This window comes from Elephantulus edwardii, unplaced genomic scaffold (assembly GCF_000299155.1).
Source record: "Elephantulus edwardii isolate Elephantulus edwardi_28Jun2011 unplaced genomic scaffold, EleEdw1.0 scaffold00106, whole genome shotgun sequence".
Classification (NCBI taxonomy): domain Eukaryota; kingdom Metazoa; phylum Chordata; class Mammalia; order Macroscelidea; family Macroscelididae; genus Elephantulus; species Elephantulus edwardii.
Genome location: NW_006399856.1, coordinates 5,851,716 through 5,870,649, shown reverse-complemented (window position 1 = coordinate 5,870,649; position 18,934 = coordinate 5,851,716). Strand labels below are relative to the sequence as shown.

The following is an 18,934-nucleotide window of genomic DNA, read 5'->3' as shown; positions in this document are numbered from 1 at the left end:
TTGTACATAGGGTCGCTATGAGTCGCAGGCGACTCGATGGCACATAACAACAACAACAACAATTTAATATTTCTCATATTAACTCTTGGATTGGTGGCATTGTTATTCATATGTTATAGGTTAAGAAACTAAGATACAGAACTGTTAAGTGCTTTCCTCGAAGTTGTACAGCTAATAACTCGTCAGAGACGAGAACCCAGCACTTTACCTATCAAGCTCTGCTTTTTTTTTCTCTTTTTAAATTGAGATTTTAATGAAAGTTTGTAGAGAACATGGATTTCCATCCATTTACTGTTGGACATTTTCCTCCCTACCCACCCCTCCCCCCATTCGCTTTTCTCTTTAATAAAAATCCTTCATTGTTATACAATCTCCCCCACCCTACAGTCCACTTTATTATGCAGCTTTTGTTCTGGACTTTTGTGTAGCGAATAACACCTAATCATATATTCCTTTTAAGAAGTTCTCTCCGTCATCTGTTTTAATGAAGTGTACATTATTAATCCCCTCTTTTTTTCTTTTCCTCCAAACCCAATGTCAGTCCTGTTTTATAACAGTGGCATTATGCAGTATTTGTCCTTTTGTGACTGAGATATTGCACTCAAAATAATATCCTTTAGGGTCTTATATTTTGTATAATATTACATAAGCCTCTTGTTTTTCAATGCAGCATAGTATTCCATCGTGTGACTATACCAGACATTCTCTATCCTTTCGTTTGTTGAAAGGCAGTTGGGTTGTTTCCATCTCTTTGCTATTATGAATAATGAAGCAGTAAACATGGATGTGTATTTATCTGTTTGGGTGGCAGTTTTGGTTTCTTTAGAGTATACTCCCAGTAGTGGAATTGTTGGGTCAAATGATATTTCTATTTCCAACTTTTGAAAACATACCATACTGCCTTCCAGAGTGGTTGCACCATTTTTCACTACCACCAGCAGTGAATAAGCGTCCCAGTTTTTCCACAACCTTCCCCAGCATTTGTTGTTTGCCATGCTCTGCTTTAACCACCATTTCAAATTTACCAAAATGAAGCCAATTAAATAATATATTATTTACTAATTTAAAATTCCTAAGGTTATAAGAATATTGGTATATAAACTATACCAAAATAAATCGCACAATATATTAGAACATTGGAATATCCCTTAACATTTTGAAGTTCTAATTTGTATGGCAATTCCTATTTGTTTTTGTGTACCCTTGAGCCAATGCTGACTCACAGCTGCCCCGTGTGATAAAGTAGAACTGTCCTGTAGGGTTTTTGAGGCTGTAATCTTTATGAGAGGAGATCATCAGGTCTTTCTGCAATGGACACATGAACCACCTATGTTGTTATTATGTACCATTGAGTCAAAACCAACCTATAGCTGACCCTCAGGCAGATTTTCAGAGGTAGTAATTTACCTCTAGTAGGTAGTACTGGGAGGAGACTGCCCATTTTTCTCCCTTGGAATGGTTGGTGGATTCAAACCAAGTGCCTTTGAGTGGACAATCAATGGCTTCTAGGCCACCAGCATTCTCTTGAACCACCTTCAGGGGGTATCATTTCCTGTTCTCACTCTCCTAGTGATTTCAGTAGTAGCCTTCATGTATGTAGTGAAGTACAATTATTATTCTATAAACCAAATGTCTAGAATTTCCTCAGATCTGAATAAATAAGCGCATTCAACAACAAAATAAAATGTGTTTTCCATGAACATAGGAAATGTAGTACAATAATATGTTCTAATAGCTCTTTTGACTCTTAGTGATGACCACATCTGTTTGTAAATTCTTACGAAGACAGGATTGATAACAATTCTGGAGTTACTCTAGTAACTGAAATTCTTTTGTTTTCCAGCCACTTTTTCTATTTAAAAATGAATAAATGGAATGTTCTATAACTTCTATGATTCTCTGACCTCACCTCTAATTCTCCAAGAGTGATCTAAAAGTCACAATGATTTTGGAATTATTATTTCAAAGTCTTCAGGTTAGCCACCACTTTTAAGCAGATGTATGTCTTCATGTTTCTTTTTTAATAAAGAGGAATGTTTAGATTGAGGCACCCAGACAAGTGTTTATGAAATAGTGCCTTTGTGCTGTATTGATAATTTCATATAAATAACTATCCCTAGCAGAAAATCCCTTAGTAATCTAGAGGTAACTGAGAAAGCATCTGCCACGTAAAGAATATATTTTCTGATGCCTCGAATTAGAAAGTGCACCGTATCTTAATGTAGTTGTTTGTTGTGTGCTGTTGAGTTGGAACTGACTAATAGCTGATCCGCTGGTCGGTTTTCAGAGGCACTGAATGCACAGGAGGTGACTGCCCATCTTTCCTTGCAAAGCAGCTGGTGGATTAGAACTTGTGCCTTTGAAATCGTAGCTTAGCTTCTCACCACTAGGTCACAGTACTTCAAATTAGATATTCAGAATGATCGCTAATGGTTTATTACCGTTATAACGGACATATAATACTCAGACAATGTAACATACAAATTGAAAAATATTGACCTCTGATTCTAATTTCATACTGAAATGCATGTAGTGAATATTAGTTTCTTTTCAAGCTTTGATGAAAAACTATTCTGTGAAAATTCTTGGAAAAACTATTTCTTGTGCATAGAATTTATGGATGATGTCATTTTATCATCTACCCAATCTCTTGCTGACAAAGCCATGCATTAGTTGTAATTTAGCATGCTCCCCTGTAAAGACTAGCAAGAACAACTTTTCTTTTTTCTTCTTAAATGCTCATCATACTATTCTCCAGGTCCTCTAAGGACAGGTATATATATATTTTAACTTTAGCTTTATGAGAACTTTTTCAGATTTAATCTATAGTTTTTACATTCAAGAGGCTGATAAAATGAAAACTGTAACCACCTTAAGATGTAAAACTTTATTCAAAGAACCAAAGCTTTCAGAGATTTTTAAAATCTGGATTTAATGTCAAAGGATTTCTCTTCTCACACTAAGGGACTTCTCTGCGTATGAACGATACCTTTTCAGAAACACAGGGAAGGCAGAGTCAACAGAGAAAATCAAATGGGGCAAGTGAAGACAGGGCTAACAGGACCCTTAGAATTCTTAACAGAGAGAGTTTGGCAAGCCTGATAAGAGATTGAGTGGCTTTATCGTGAGGTCAAATGGGCTATATTTTATTGAATGATTTAAAATGAGAAGATGGAGAATTGAGATGAGAAAATGTAACCTAAGTAGAGACAAAATACATGAAAAATTAATAAAAAGTGACAAGCTTCTGACTAGAGCCTCTGGGTAGGAAGGAAGAGAATGTGGTCTGATTAAATCCAGGTCTAGAGCAAAGATAGGAGCCATCAATGACTAGAGCTTTTTTATTTTCTTCTATAGGCTTCTGTGATTCAACATTCTTTCCAGAAACCTAAATATATGTGTTGTTGTTGTTATAATAGATGTGTTGTTGTTGTTGTTGTTGTTGTTGTTATATGCCATTGAGTCTCCTGTGACTCATAGCGACCCTGTGTACAACAGCCCTAAACCCTGTTCTATCCTGTGCCAATCTCATTGTCTCTGACACACCTACCCTGATTACCCAAGTCACTGAATCAATTCACTTCATAGAGGGTGTTCCTCTCCTGCACTGTCCCTCCAACCTCCCAAGCATGACATCCATCTCTAAGGATTGGTCCCTCCTTGCAACATGCCCAAAGTATGTCAGATGAAGCTTCAGAATCCTTGCCTTCAAGGAGCAGCCTGGCTTAACCTTCTCTAGAATGAACCTATTCATTTTCTTAGCCTTCCATGGTATATTCAATATTCTTTCCCAACACCACAGGTCAAAGGCATCAATTCTTCTTCTATCCTCCCTAGCCATTATCCAGCTCTCTGACACATAGCAAGTGATTGCAAAGACCATGGCCTGTATCAGGTGCACCTTAGTCTCCAGAGTAACACCAATTGTTATTCAGTACTTTGGAGAGGTCTTTAACAGCAGACTTTCCCATAACAGTATGTTTTTACCAGATTGCTGTATCATAGCCTTTATATCTTGCTCTTCTCTATAGTGTGTCTCAAGATCCACAGGCAAACTTAAATACTTTGGATTTTGGACAGATACTAAGTTTTTTACTGGCTATCATATGTTCATACTTTTTTCAAATACTTGCAAGTCTGGATGCCAGGCTCCAAGGCTTGACAACGCTACAGATTTAAGAACCCAATTCTCATTTTGACCTAACTCCAGTCCTCTGTGAGTTTCTACCAACTCATATGTGAAGGTTAAAGAACTCAAAGGCCCCCTATTGAGATCTCTTTCTTATGCAAAATACCTCGTAATTGAAATTTTTAGTAGGAAATATTTTTTCTACAAATTGGTTATTCAGTTGTTATCACTGAGGATGCTTTGTGCATAGGCAAGTAAGTATACAAAGCTTTGTTAAATAAACTACTCAGAATAAAGTACAGAGAATGATGATTCTTACTATAAAGTGGCAGTGCTGCCTAGTGGTTACACCCTTGAATTCAAACTCTGCCTCTGCTACTTACAACCTGTAAGACCTATGCAAGCTCCTTAATACAGCTCAACTTGTGAGTTGAGGGGCATGGGGGCAAGGAGAATATCACCCCTTCCTTTATAAGGGTTATTCCAAGAAATAAGTAAGTTAATATAAGTAAAATTCTCAACACAGTGTGTATTAGCTAATAATGTCCCAAAACATTGACTAGACAAGATTGATGTTAAAGATTGATGTCTGTGGGAGGAATCTAAGAACACAATACATTTTCCTCAAAAGACTATGGTTCCTTTGAAGATAACATTTTTGCATGGAGAAATTAGGAATTCTTTGGGATTTTTAATCTCAGAAGTAGTCTATTCCTGTTGCAAAAATTAATCCTTCCATCTGCAAGATGTAAACCAGAAAGAACAAACAAGCAAATCTCTGGAAATGCAGCAGATGGGAAGGGATTATACAAGAAGCTTACTCTTTCTCTTATATTGATGATAAATACAGTCCAAGTCCCACTGTGCTGCAGGCTTGCTGGTGTAACTCCTCTGTAGTTAAACAAGGGAATGAGGTGCCTCTGACAATATTGGTTAGGAATATAATACCTTTCACTTGACCCTACAAAAAGTGAATCAGTACAGTAGCAAGTTTTCCTCAGTTGAAGAGATTTCCATTACATAATGTGCTGTGGCATCACACATTTTCCATAATTAACTCAGATTATTCAGCAAATGAGTGCTTCTTAAAAATCTCGGTCACTGAGAGGCTGCAACAAATTCTTCCAAACAGTTCTAACTTAATTTACCACTTGATAAAGAGTATACCTGTATCTTTCTATGAGCTTACAGGTGAAGCTATGAAATTGGAAAACTTATCCTGTAGGTGCTATACCTAATCTTCTGGTCCCTGCTATATTTCAAAGTAAAGTAATGAATTGAATGCTAGGCTATCATTCTTATAGCTTAAAATGAAGATGAAATGAATTAGAAGAATTTCATTCTCACAGATGATTTAAGTCAAGGGCATTAATATCACTCCAATTTCCAGAGCCAGGATTTAACAAGAGCTGGAAATATTGACAATAGCCATTTTGATGAAAGAAGAGGGCATGATCAACACGTTTAGAAAGGAAGTGCTATGACACAGGATTAGAAGCAGAATTTCCCTAGAACAAGCGGCTTATTATGATGAGTATGAGAATTGTGTAACTTCTGAGATTTCCAAATAGTCATTGCAGAATGACAAAACCTTTATAAAGGGGAGCTAGAATTTATAAAAGATAATAGATTCGTAAAGAGATCAGAGATTTAGATTATTTATGATTTAAGAAGTTTCTAGAAAGGTAACAAAATCCCCATCTCGTTCTCTTGATCGGTAAGTACCATGAAGACAAAAATTGATTCTTGCATTTAGTTTTGGTGGAGATTTCTTGCCTTTTAATTAACCACTTTTCAATTCCATTTCTAGCCACTCTTAAAAGACTGGCTTTTAAAAGTCAATTGATTTTAGTTCATTCATAAAAGCAAGCAGGCAAGATGAAAGACATTCACTAAATCTTTCAAGAGGCAATTCCTAAATGTTCCGATCCCAAAGCAATCTCCTTTACAATTCACATTGAAAAAATGCCACTTTGAGTCTAAGTTGGCTTGAAAAAAGAGTTCATTCAAAGGGTAAGGTTGTCAGCTTACCATTTTCTTGTTTCCCAGTAATCCTATTCTTTCTTAGGAAGTAAAATGACAAAAGGAAAAAACTCATATATTCCATTATCATTCTTGCTTTCCAAAAAAAAAAAAAAAAAAAAAATGGCATCATAGCACTCTGCGAACATGTGGAAAGCAAACCGGGAAAGAAAATGTTAGCATCCAAATACTTCTATGGAATTATCAAGGGTAATTAAAAGCTCGGGAAATGTCATCCCCGAGTACTTTAGTTGCCTGAGATACACATGGTGTCCCATGCTGGCTTGGATGCTTGTTTAGGTCGCCTTCCATTGGGGGAGCTTGGTCATGTACGTGGTAAATGGAGTTAATCTAGTACAATACAAACACTGATGTTTTGTCTTCTAACAGCGTATTGAATGTACAGTCATTAAGTTGCAGGAGAAAAGGGGCTAATTTCAGATTTGTTCCTAGCCCTCTCCATGTGAATGGTGTCGCTGTGAGCCCAGCAATGAAGTTCACTGTGTTGTCGCTGACTGCGCAGTTCCTGAGTGTGTCAACCCAGTCTATGAACCAGAGCAATGTTGTCCTGTCTGCAAAAATGGTAAGACCATATTGCATTAGCTTTCACAGAGGGGTTAGTGCGAACTTCACATGTATCACCATTCAATGCAAAAACCCTTGAAGAGCTGCCCGTGGCTTTTGAATATGGGCCCCATTGAGTTATATTTTCTCTCATCTTAACATGAAAATAAACCAGCAATGAGTCAACTGTGATTCTTTCTACCAGGGGAATTAAATCGCTTCTGAGCTGCCTTGGCTGTGATCTCTATTACTAATTATTGATTTATAAGGAAGACAGTAGAAAGAATAAGACAATAATTTTTTGTAGGGAATGCATTTATACTCTCACATAGGTTATGAAGCAGTTGATTTTGTTTCACAGTGCATAACCTGGAGTAGAGAATAGAGAGAATATCAAGTATTTTCATTTGGGAACAGCTAAGAATATACATTTAAAGTTAAGTCATTGAAGAAGTAAAAAAATCAGTACTGAATTCCCTTAAACTCAAGTTAAAAAGATTAGAAAGTTTAAGGCCTTTGTTCAAGGTTTTTATTTCAGTAAAACAGTCATTGCTATAAGGAAGAACTTTGTTTATAAGGTGATGAGTTATTTTTCAAAGTATCACACAAAGGAGAGTTTGAAATCACTATAGTCTCTCCATTTTCCAAATCTAGGCAATGTTGCAGAGAAGACAAGTGCAAGGCATGAACCTGGGACAGCATTCAAGCATAGACAAGAGCATACACTTTATAGTTACCATAAAAACAGAGGGGAGAAATAAACTTCAGTAGACACACTCCACAAATGCTCATTCTTGGCATTCAAATCTACTTGAAAATGTGGTTTTAAGTTTTAATTAGACTAAGATCAATCTAATGCTGAGTCACTCACCCCTTTCTGGATTTTGCAAGGCTCATTTCTTCCTCTGATATGTTGTGTTCTGAATTTGTGGTTATGTTAGTTCACTTACTTTGGTTTCCAAAGAAGTAGCAAGATCTTTGGTTAATGATAGAACAGAAATAATTCTGTTTTTATCATATTTTTTGGTGTCTTAGTATCTTCCCAAAGGACTTGTGAAGATCTCTTATAACATTTTTTACAGGCAAACTTTCTTACTATTTTTGGCCGTATAAATACACTGAGCTGGGTATTCATTTGTCCATGTAGTTTTTGTGCTTTCTTATCACCACCTTTTCTCCTAATATAACTGATCTCTTCCCTGTTAACGTAGACATGCCTCTGGTTAGAGAGTAGACATAGTTTTCTGTAGTTGAAACCCATCTATGATATGCAAAGATATAAAAATTGAGACTTTAGATTTTTAATAGAATTGTGAAGCAACTGGAGAAGTTACAGGAAAGAACAATAAGATGATTTAATGGCTGAAAAATAGGGCCTGTGAGGACAGAGTGAAGGAGTTAGCATAATTTGTCCTGGAGAAGTGAAGGCTCCGGGGAGACCTAACTGTCATGAAGTATATGAATGGTTAGTCTAAAGTGAGAGAGAACCTGTTATTTTTCATTTTCTCCAAGGATAGAAAGAGGGGGAAAAAAATCAGCAATCTAATCAATCTTTAAAAATAAGATTGACAAGTCTTTGAGTGAAGAATGACTTTTTTTCTAGAAGCAACTGTCTAAATGGGTCCTTGAAGATCCTTTCTCCCCTAGGAGCCCCTGATTAGCTTTGTCTCAATTTTAGGACAAACTCTAATGTTGTTATAGTTACAGTCTTTCCTGGACACGTTCAGCCTACTCAGAGAATTAGAGAATACTAGAGCATAGTTTTACAATAGATCATAGTTATACAATTTTATACATACATCTATCACATCATCCAAGTTACTCCAAATCAAAGTTTTTATTATATTGAATTACTATCCAAGTCAAATGTTAAACTAGACATTATAAAGAAGTCACATTCAACTTGACATCATCTAAGATAAGCTTCTTTCTCTGTATTTTATGACAAAGTAGAATTAATTCATCAAATGAAGCTCTCTTTATAAAAAAAATCCTAAGAAATAGATTTTTTTAATTAGTAACTGATAACTATGCTTCTGAATATAGATTGAATACTCAAGGTACATTACTTAAATTTTCAATTTTTTTCATCTGTGAACCACTATATAGACGCTCAGTTCCCTCTGGCTACTTCCTGGACCTAAACCTGAATAAGAACATATGATAAGATTATTCCTGAGGGTGGTGTAACATTGTGAAATGTTACCTTATTTTATGTAAATGCCTCTTGGTGCCCAAAGAGTAAAGAGTATTCCTGTCAAAGTAGAGGACATCAAGGACCCAGGAGACCCCTCCTAGTGGTATTAAGTGAAATTGAGAAAATGACACTCTTACTTGATGAAATTTCACTTTAATAAAAATAAAGGACATTATACGATATTTATCGATAACCACTGCAAACCTTGCTTGAAATAATTCTCAGAAATTAAAAAGTGTTCTTTTTATTTAATTAGAGAAAAAATCCTAGAAAAATGTCTTGCTTGCTCTCAGTCAAAATTTGATGCAAACACCAGAGACAAATAACGAACTGTGTGTAGAAGAGCGAGGGGAAATATAACAGACGTTGATTATGATAGTGCATAACATGAATTTTCAAATGTTAGAGGTTCTTAGTCTACGTAAAATTAATTTGTCCATTATAGTGTAAAATATTTTAAGGTATGTTACTCTATTCTTTGATTTAAAAGAAATAACAGCAATGCTGCTCTTATTTTGTGCGTATTGTTTGTATTTTCTTCTACTCACTGCCCTCCAGTAGGAACCAACTCTTAGCTGACTCTCCAGGGGTTTCTCAGAGCCTGTAAAAGGCATGAGAGGAGATGGCTCGTGTCTTTGTGCCATGAAGTGGCTAGTGGATCTGAACTGGCAGTGAGGCAACGCCTTAGGGATTAACAGGGCAACTCCTGATGAACTAATGGTTTTTACATTGTCATAAGTATTAATGATTTTACAGGCAAATCACTTTTCATTTACATAACTTTTGATGAGCAACACTTTCCTTTTGTGTGCAAACCTGATTTTTCTACACTCCTGAATTATAACTTTACGAACAAAAAAACATTGAAGACATAATGTGAAAGTGAAATGCTATAGAATCTGTCATACCTACCTTAAGACTCAATATTTTGTAAACAACAAAGTTCTTGTTTTGAGATTATATAAGTGCAGATCAAACAAGGAACCAAAAGATATATGCCCAATTTTTCCATAAAGCAATAGTTAAATAATGAAAATATAATTATGTTGAGAAATAAGATTTTTATTAAGTCCATTAATTGCTTCTTGATAGAAAAATGACATCCTTTCTTTATTCTGTAAAATGTAATTTATGTAAATTATATTTCTAGGAGTTTTTCTCTAATTAAATAAAAAGAACACTTTGTAATTTCTGAGAATTATTTCAAGCAAGGTCTGCAGTAGTTATCGATAAATATCGTATAATGTCCTTTATTTTTATTAAAGTGAAATTTCATCAAGTAAGAGTGTCAGTTAGGCTGAATAAAAGATCATTCAGTAAAGATGTAAAAGGCAAAAGCATATGACATATGCATCAGAAGGAAGAAGATAAAGGTAGTATTACACATCATTAAAAAGAGTGTAACCAGAATGAAGGTGACACAGTCAGACCAACTAACCCCGCAAGAGGAAACAGTTCCCATCAACAATATCCGCAGCACAAAACCAATTCCTATGAAGCCAGAGAGTCCCGTAATGTCCCCATCCCTACTTCTACAATTCTATCAGTAACCATCCATCCTAGGGCTCTCACTGCTCTGGTACTAAGTGGCAAAGGCCACACACAATTCGCTGACTATATTCACTTTTATAGCATCTTTTTTAGGGAGGTTACAAGTTGTGATTCAGGTTGGAAGCAATGCAATCCTCCAGGAAAGCTGCTCAAATAAGCTGAAGGTGTTTTTAACCTTCAGTCTCAGAGCTTTAGGTTGGTGTTACAAGTTCCTCTAAGTTAGTCCTGCCAATGAAGGCATCTCCTCTCAAGTTCTCTAGTGCAAAGGACCCTGACCCTGGCTGTCTGTGGGGTGGGAGTCACAAATCAGCTCTGTGTCCTCTTGCTCTCTGGGTTTCTGCTTCTACTACAGTGCTGTTTTCTTGGTCTGCCTCAATCTGTGGTCTGTCTGTGGTCTGTCTCACACAGAAATCTTTAGCCATGAATGACGTGTGTGTGCGTGTGTGTGTGTTTTGATTGTATTCTTGCTTCTTCTGTTTTTCTGGCTTTGAGATTCTCATTTTTTGCCTCTAAACTTGCTCAGTTTAAGCCTAGTGGGATGGCAGGACTGACTACACCCCTAATTAGTAGTCTACACACTATACTTCTGTGATTTCCACTCAGATGATTCTATTCTTCTCATTTACATCATTAGCATAGTCTTGCCCAGTCATGTGGTAAAATTCAATGCAATGGGTTAGGAAAGCTGTTTTGATAATGAACCCATTAGGAAGCACTGGTAACTGGTGGCTTAGTGGTAATGAGTTGCAATGCCAACCCAAAGCCAAGCAGTTTGAGTCTACCAGTTTCTCTACAGGAAAAAAATGGACATTCTCCTCCTTTGTAAATTATAGCCTCTGAAAAATCACTGCAGTGTCTGCAATGAGTCAATTCTGACTTGACAATACATAATAATAACAATTGAGCAGGATTAGGGAAATTAAAAACATCTAACAAAATTCTCATATATGGTCCTTTGTCTTTACATGTATGATATGAGAAATGTACAATGTTACTTATTTCTGTATTATATTTGGGACTTCTCATTAATAAACATTTATCATAGATTTTGTAGAAACAATTATAGATTTATATTTGCTTAGTCCTTGATAGTAAGTTAATAACAACAGCAACAACAACAAAAACATAAGGAAGCAACAAGTATTTTCCTTTAAATACACATGGAGTTATTCTTATTGGAGTATAATTAGCTCCTACTATAGGGAGTTTTGGTGTTTACTTTTTTTATCTCACATTTTAAACTTTTAATTGTCTCAAAAATTACAAGAGATGGAAGTGTTAGAACTCTATCTGATATTCTACATTGGCTAGATTACTTTTTAAATACATATTAATAACATTAAAATAAAAATGGTATATATATGCATATATTCATCTCAAAATTCATAACATTAAAATAAAAATGGTATATATATGCATATATTCATCTCAAAATTCTGATAAAAATTATCCTTAAAAATATGAATAAATAAGCAAATGTAAATTTGCTGTAAAGCTTAAATTTTTGAGGTTGCTATTTCTCTTATGTGTGAATTAAATGGAAACCTATAAAATTTTTGGTGTGATATAATTTCCTTTTGTAAATTGGAAAAGTAATTCTAAATTTCAAGTGGGGAATATAAATTTATAAAAACTAAATGTATGCGTGTTGAGTTTAGTTTAATATAGTAAATTGGAGATATATAAACAGACAAAGAGAGAGAAAGGAAAATACAGATGTTTGTTGTTTTTGTGTGATATTTAGTCGGAATTGACCCACGGCTGACCCTCTAGCAGGTTTTCAGAGTAAATCACAAGGGAGAAGATTGCCTATCCTTCTCCTGCACAGGAGCAGCTAGTGAATTCAAACTACATGACTTTGGGATTGCAACACTACTACTACAACAACTATGCCTCCTGTTGTTGTTGATAGCCTTCGAGTCGAGCACAACTCATAGCGACCCTATGAACAAAAGGCCTGAAGCCTTTCTATAACTATCAACATTTATCAAAGTTCATAGAGTTTCTGGAGGCATGTTGTTTATCAAGTGGATTCCACTCCTGCTTCCACTCCTAGAGATCATAAAGTAAATAAGGGATAAAGAAAAGTAAGTACAAGATCAAAAGTGATATTTCACTCTTATCATGCCAATATTATAAACTGCAAATGGGTTAAAAAAATCTAAATTCTATCAAACTGAAACCATAAAATTAGTATAACTTTGCAGATGTAAAATTCACTAGGCAATCTCATATACTACTGCTAAGGGTAACACATTAATTTCTCTGAAGGGAAATAAACTTATGCTGGTCTTTGATACAGCAATGTGGCGTAAGAAATTGTTTTTAAAAATCACACAAAGTTACAGTTAAAGATGAGATGTATATGACAGAGTTGTTTATCTTGTTATTGTTGCTGCTGTGTGCTGTCAAGTCAGAATTGACTCATAGCTGACTCTCCAGCAAGTTTCCATCCGTTATAAAACGCTGAAATTGAAATAGTCAGCAATAAAATGTTTGCTATATAAAATAGTCATCTCCGTAAACCACTATAATTAATGAGGCTATCTTCCCAAATAATATTAAAAATATAGGATTAGATTAGTGGGCTTATAAGCCTATATATAAGGAGTATTGGTAGTTTAATATGAGGTCATTTGGGGATGGGGGACTTGGTGCTTGTTCCCATAAAGATAAACACCTAAGGAGCAAACTAAATTTCTAGTAGCAAAGATATATTATCCATTTGATTAAAAATTATTTGTTAAAAAAAAGAAAACTATCATGTAACTATTTGTTCTTTTTTTTGCCATTTTAAACTTTACATTTATTCTACATTAAAAAATGAAATTTTTATGAAGCCTTACTGCTGGGAATTTTCAAATTTTTTTATTATTTTTGTAATTTCATAATGAAATCATGATTTAAAACTTATCAGAAATTTCAATAACACATTTGTTATAATCTGTACTCTGCACATTAGTTAAACTTATAATACTACCACCTGATATTTTAACTTCCTTAACTATGAGATTCTTTTTAAACTTTATGGAAAATCTTTACTGCTTCTTCTTCTATGCAGTCATGAAGACAATTGCGAAGAATTACTTAATTTCACCTATTTATGTTTCCATGAAGCTATTTTACAAAATCTTTGAAGTTTGACACTAAAGTGCAAGTTTTTTACATTGATTCAAATTTTTTTCAGATGCTCTTAGGTAGGCAATTAGTAACAAATGAAAATAATTATAAAACAAACCCAGTGGTGATGAAAACAATTTTCTAGCAACTTCACATAAACAGTTCATGGTGAAAATACATCCCCTAAAAGCTGGTTTTAAAGTCAGCATTTCACTGACTCCATAACTGAAAGTCAAAATTACCATGTTATTACCAAATAGATCTAAAAACAAAATGGTAGTGATTCCTGATTCCTCTTAGGAATCACTATTTTAATATGTCACCAATAATTTCCTATTTATTTTTAAAGCTTCTACTAAAAGATGAAAGGAAATATTTATATTTATGTTCATTTAAACCAACAGGATTATCTCTCAATTCATCAGCAAATGAGATTTCAAACACATTATTTTACAATGTTGACACAATGAATTCATTTCCTGGTAAGCAAATCTCTATTTATTTTTTATTTTTTCTAAATTGTAGTGTGAATGAAGATTTACAGAGAAAATTTGTTTTCTATGCAAAAATTTATACACGTTTTGGTTCATGCCTTTGGTAGCAATATCTCAATATGGCAGTACTCTCTCCAGTTCCTTCCTGGGACCCCATTTCTGTGTCCACTTCTCCTCTAGTCTTTCATGAGTTGGTTTTTTTGGGACAAAAGCCTTCCTTTGGTCTATATGATTGATTGTACTGATAAGTTCCTGCTGGTAGTAGTTCTTTTCTGTGACCATGTACTGTTTTTGAAAGTTGGGAGACCAGGATGGGTTGAGTTCCAGCCTTGCCAATTATCCTTGTAAAGTCTCTATCAGATGTTTCATCTTTTTGTTTGTTTGTTTTTTACTTTTGTTCTAATCATTTTTTTTTATCTTCATTTTCTCCATCTGCATCCAGGATTTACTATAGTGATTCAATCAGTAGTGGAGTTATTCAACTTCTAGAATTGAGATTTGAGGTTGAGGCTAAGGCTGGCTAGAAGTCATGGTTTGAGTAACTCCTTAGACCTTTGGGTGAACTGTTTTCTGGAGTCTGCTTTTCTCTACTCTGTTTCACTTTGCATGGGGAAAGGCCAAGAGTTGTATCTTAGATGGTCACTCATAAGCTTTTAAGACTCTAGTGACCACACACAATATTAGGAGGTAGAATGTGGTCATTGTTTGACTATGTTAAGCTAATTGATTATGAAGTCTCTGAAATATGGTCTCAGGTCCCTAACCCCAGTGATTCACTCCTTCAAGGCATTTGGTAATAGTGAAGCTGTTTTCAGAAATTTGCTCCTAAATCCTTGCCTCTAAATACCCACCTAAATCCATGTAGCACATACAGTTACATACGTAGAAAAATTTTCTGTCCAACATACATATTTCTTTTGACTTCATTACCACTTATTGTCTCACATCTGTTTAAATTGTTTATAATATTGTGTAAATACACATACTTACTGTTGTTGCTATTAGGACAACATAATATATTGAATATTTCTTTTTGTTTTCTTTTTCTCTTGTGTACCTTCTAGTATCTGCCTTTGTCTCCCTTGTGCTGTGCTGTCTGTGCTGTCCTTATTTTATGTTACCTTTCTCTTCACCCAAGTTAATGCACATCTTTTCCATAGTTGGTGATTTGTCTTCCTTTCTTCTTTCATTCCTTGTAATCGTTAAAGAATATTTCTCTCTACGTATGAATCTTTACTTGAGTTTTCTAACAGTGGCTCATAAAATATTTATCCTTTGTGATTGACTTCTTTTATTCTGCATAACATCTTCCAGGTTCACTGTTATTATGCAGTGCTTTGTTAATTCTTTCTTATTCTTCTACCTTTTGTAGTGTTTCACTGTGTACTAAATACTAGAAAAATAAGAGCCATGGCACTGATAAATATATGCACACTCATGTTAATCACAGCACTATCCACAGTAGCAAAAAGATAAGAACAACCTAAATGCCCATGATTGGATAAAAACAGCTCACCTTAATTGTTGAGGTCATCTGACTTCAAAAATTATTTAGAGATGATAGCCAACATATGCAAAGATTTCAATGTTTTTCTTAATAGTCCTCCCTCAACTTATGGAAATTGATTAAGGACTATTCTTACCCTGTGTAAATGTTTGGAAGATTGAGCCTGGCCCTCCAACAAAGTACATACATATCTGTTGTTGTTATGTCCCATCAATTCATGTGTGACCAACAGAGACCCTATCTATGACAGCTATGAACCCTGCCCTGTCCTGAGCCAATCTCATGGATTCTGACATACCAACACCCTTGCCCCAGTTACGGTATCAATCTATCTCATCCGGGGTCTTCCTCTCCTGCATTGTCCCTCCACCATTCCAAGCATGAAGTCTGTCCTTCTTCAAGGACCAATTTCTCCTGGTCATGTGCCCAAAGTATGTGAGACAGAGCTTCAAAACCCTAGCCTCCAAGGAGAAACTTGGTTTCATCTTCTCCAAGATAGACCTATTTGTTTTCTTGGTGGTTCATGGTATGTTCAAGACTCTTCTCCAGAACCACATTTCAAAGGCATCAATTCTTCTTCCATCATCCTTAGTCATTGTCCAGCTCTCTGATGCATAGCAAGTTAATGCAAAGACCATGGCCTAAATTAGGCTCACCACTGACATCAATGCCTTTCAGCTCTCTGAGAACATACATATTAGGAAGTTGTGCTCATTTCTGTGTTTCCATATGGCACTTTGGTGTTGGGCTCCACTCCACAAGGTCCACAAAAGACTGGATTTACTAAGAGACAGATTTACTAAGTGCCTTGTTACTAAAAATTTACGGTATCTCCATGATGATCTAGTTTCTAAATAACAACTAGGTGTCATTCTACTAGGATCCATAATAAAGATCTACAATCTGATCAGCAGTCACAAAACCAAATGATAAATCATATTGAGCAAATCTTCTGTCAAAGACCTCTTTAAAATGCTAGAGTGTAAGTATATTAAAGATTAAGGGGCAGCTGACCTAAGACACAGTGTTTTTGGTTGCTTCATATGCAATTGGGCAATGACTATGAAAGAGTTGAAGAATCGATGCCTCCTTTGAATTGTTGAATTGCAGGGCTGGCAAAGAATATGGAATATCCCATAAACTACCCAAAGAATAACAAGTCTATCTTGGAAGAAGTACAACCAAAATTCTCCTTAGAAATTAGGTTGTGGTTTACTCTATGATTAGTTTGTACACATTTACTGATGGGAAAGATTAAATGAAATGATTGAGAAGGGACATGCTGCTGGTGAGGGAAAACTGAGTCCAGCTTCATATTTACTTAACCATGTACATTTAAACTTGTTTGTTGATAATAAACAACATACAATGTCCAGATTGGTTTAGCGGAAAAATAACAGTCTTCTAGTTGGTATTAGCTTTAATGACGTAGCAATATGGGGCTGCATGTTTTAACACTTGAGGAAGTCATTAGCATTGTCCAAATGTGGTGATTCAGAGTGTTTGGTCCTATCTAGTGAGCTTCATATGAAGACGGAGAATAAGTTAAGGAAATAGAACTGGCTATCAGGGTAAAGGAATAAAGACTGACTATAAAGGATGATTTTTAATTATAGACATTAAATTATGTGACTGGAAAGGTGATCGGGAATATAGCACAGGATAAGGACAAAGGAAACTTTCTAATTATTACCGCCTCTGGCATACAGGGCTTTGGAGAAAGCTCCAGATTATGGCTGTGGTTAAGGCGGGGAGTCCTTTCAATAAAACCTCTGATATTTAAATGTAGCTCTGAGCTGCTTCAACTCAATCTATCAGAAATGCTAAACCTCTTTTGAAACATATTTCTGGTTGGATGCCCCTCAATTGAGAAAAGGGAAATGGCAAGTTTCTCCACGCATACTTATTTTGCTTACATGTGCTTCATTTATACAAGGTGTTGGCCCAGAGTAGCCATAAATGCTCCTGCTTGTCGGGGTAGATAACCAGCCAACCCTAAACCCTCCTTCCTGTCACCCATGCCTTTTATGTATTCTGCAGGAAGGCCCATAAAGCAACACAGCTCCCTCCTACAAGGCTAAGCTCAGTTAGGCTCCAATGTTGTTAAATAACAAAGTAGTAGGCACTCTTAAGAGTCTGCCCTACTCCAACTTCCTGCTTTGGAATTTGAAATAAGGACAAGATGAAGCACACAGGACCTAATACCATGAGCATAAGATGTGGCGTCCTGGGTGTCTGTGTTCACTGTCCTGTTTGCTCTGCTTTGATCGTTTATTTGAGAGACGAGGAAGATAACAATGAAAAGCAACTCAGGAAGAAATCTGCCTTGAAGAAGAAAGCATATGAACTTTTCCAGCCAGAATTGCTGCAGGTTATTAGTGAAGACTTAGCTGGATTCAGCTTTTTAATTCTGAATAAATAAAAGAAATTCTCAAGTCACTAAGATGAGTGAAGGCAATGCCGTCTGAGATGTACTAAAACATATGCAACTCATTTATAAAAAATAACAGCACTTCTAGTCTACCAGGACCCATTTACACACACACACACACACACACACACGTAATTTCATTCATTTCTAAAATTTCCATAATTAAATGTATAAAGAAAATTAATTGATGAAAGTATTAAAGACGCCAATAGTCACACATATATGAAAAAAGTCTCCATTTTCAAGCATTCATAGGTTCATCAGATGACTGAATCATAGTATGTTGCTGCTGTAGTTGTTATGCACCCTCAAGTCAGAAATCACTTATTGGTGACGCCCCTATGTGTTTTCAGAAGCTGTAAATTTCAGAGGAAGAGATTGCCCATCTTTCTCCTGTGGAACAGCTGGTGAATTTGAACCACCTACCTTTGGGTTATCAGCAGGACTCCTTATCACTAGGATATAAGAGTTCCCCTTTGACACAGAATGTTGTTGTTGTTATTGTTTACCATAGAATCAGAACCAACCCATAGTTGACCCTCCAGCAGGTTTTCAGAGGCAGTTAATTACATAGGAGGAGATTGCCAATCCACATGACTTTGGGATTGCAGTGCAGCTTGTAACTAAGTCACCAGAGCTCCCAATCACAGTGGACAGCACCGGTCAATTTAAATAAGGGTAGAGGAAACTCTGGATGGCAGAGGGCAGGAAGATATTGACCCATGGAAAGAATAAACATCTGGATAGATGATGTAAGAATGAATAACAAGCATTGAACGCTGAGAAACTGAAACTGAAAGAGCTATCTGCAAATACTAATGGCAAAAAATTGATGTACAATGTTGCCTTTTAATAATTTTTAATGAATGATTTTATAATGTATAATAATGATTGTTGTTTGTTGTTGTTATGTGCCGTC

The 18,934-nt window shown here is 35.6% G+C and overlaps 1 protein-coding gene across 1 annotated transcript in view; it reads left to right on the top strand.

Moving 5' to 3' along the window:
- The window catches only part of VWC2L (von Willebrand factor C domain containing protein 2-like), a 244,504-nt gene that overhangs the window by 33,019 nt on the left and 192,551 nt on the right, over positions 1-18,934 (top strand). The window contains exon 3 of the mRNA XM_006891921.1: positions 6,605-6,734. Coding sequence (XP_006891983.1) covers positions 6,605-6,734 — 130 coding nt within the window. The remainder of the gene's footprint in view (positions 1-6,604; positions 6,735-18,934) is intronic.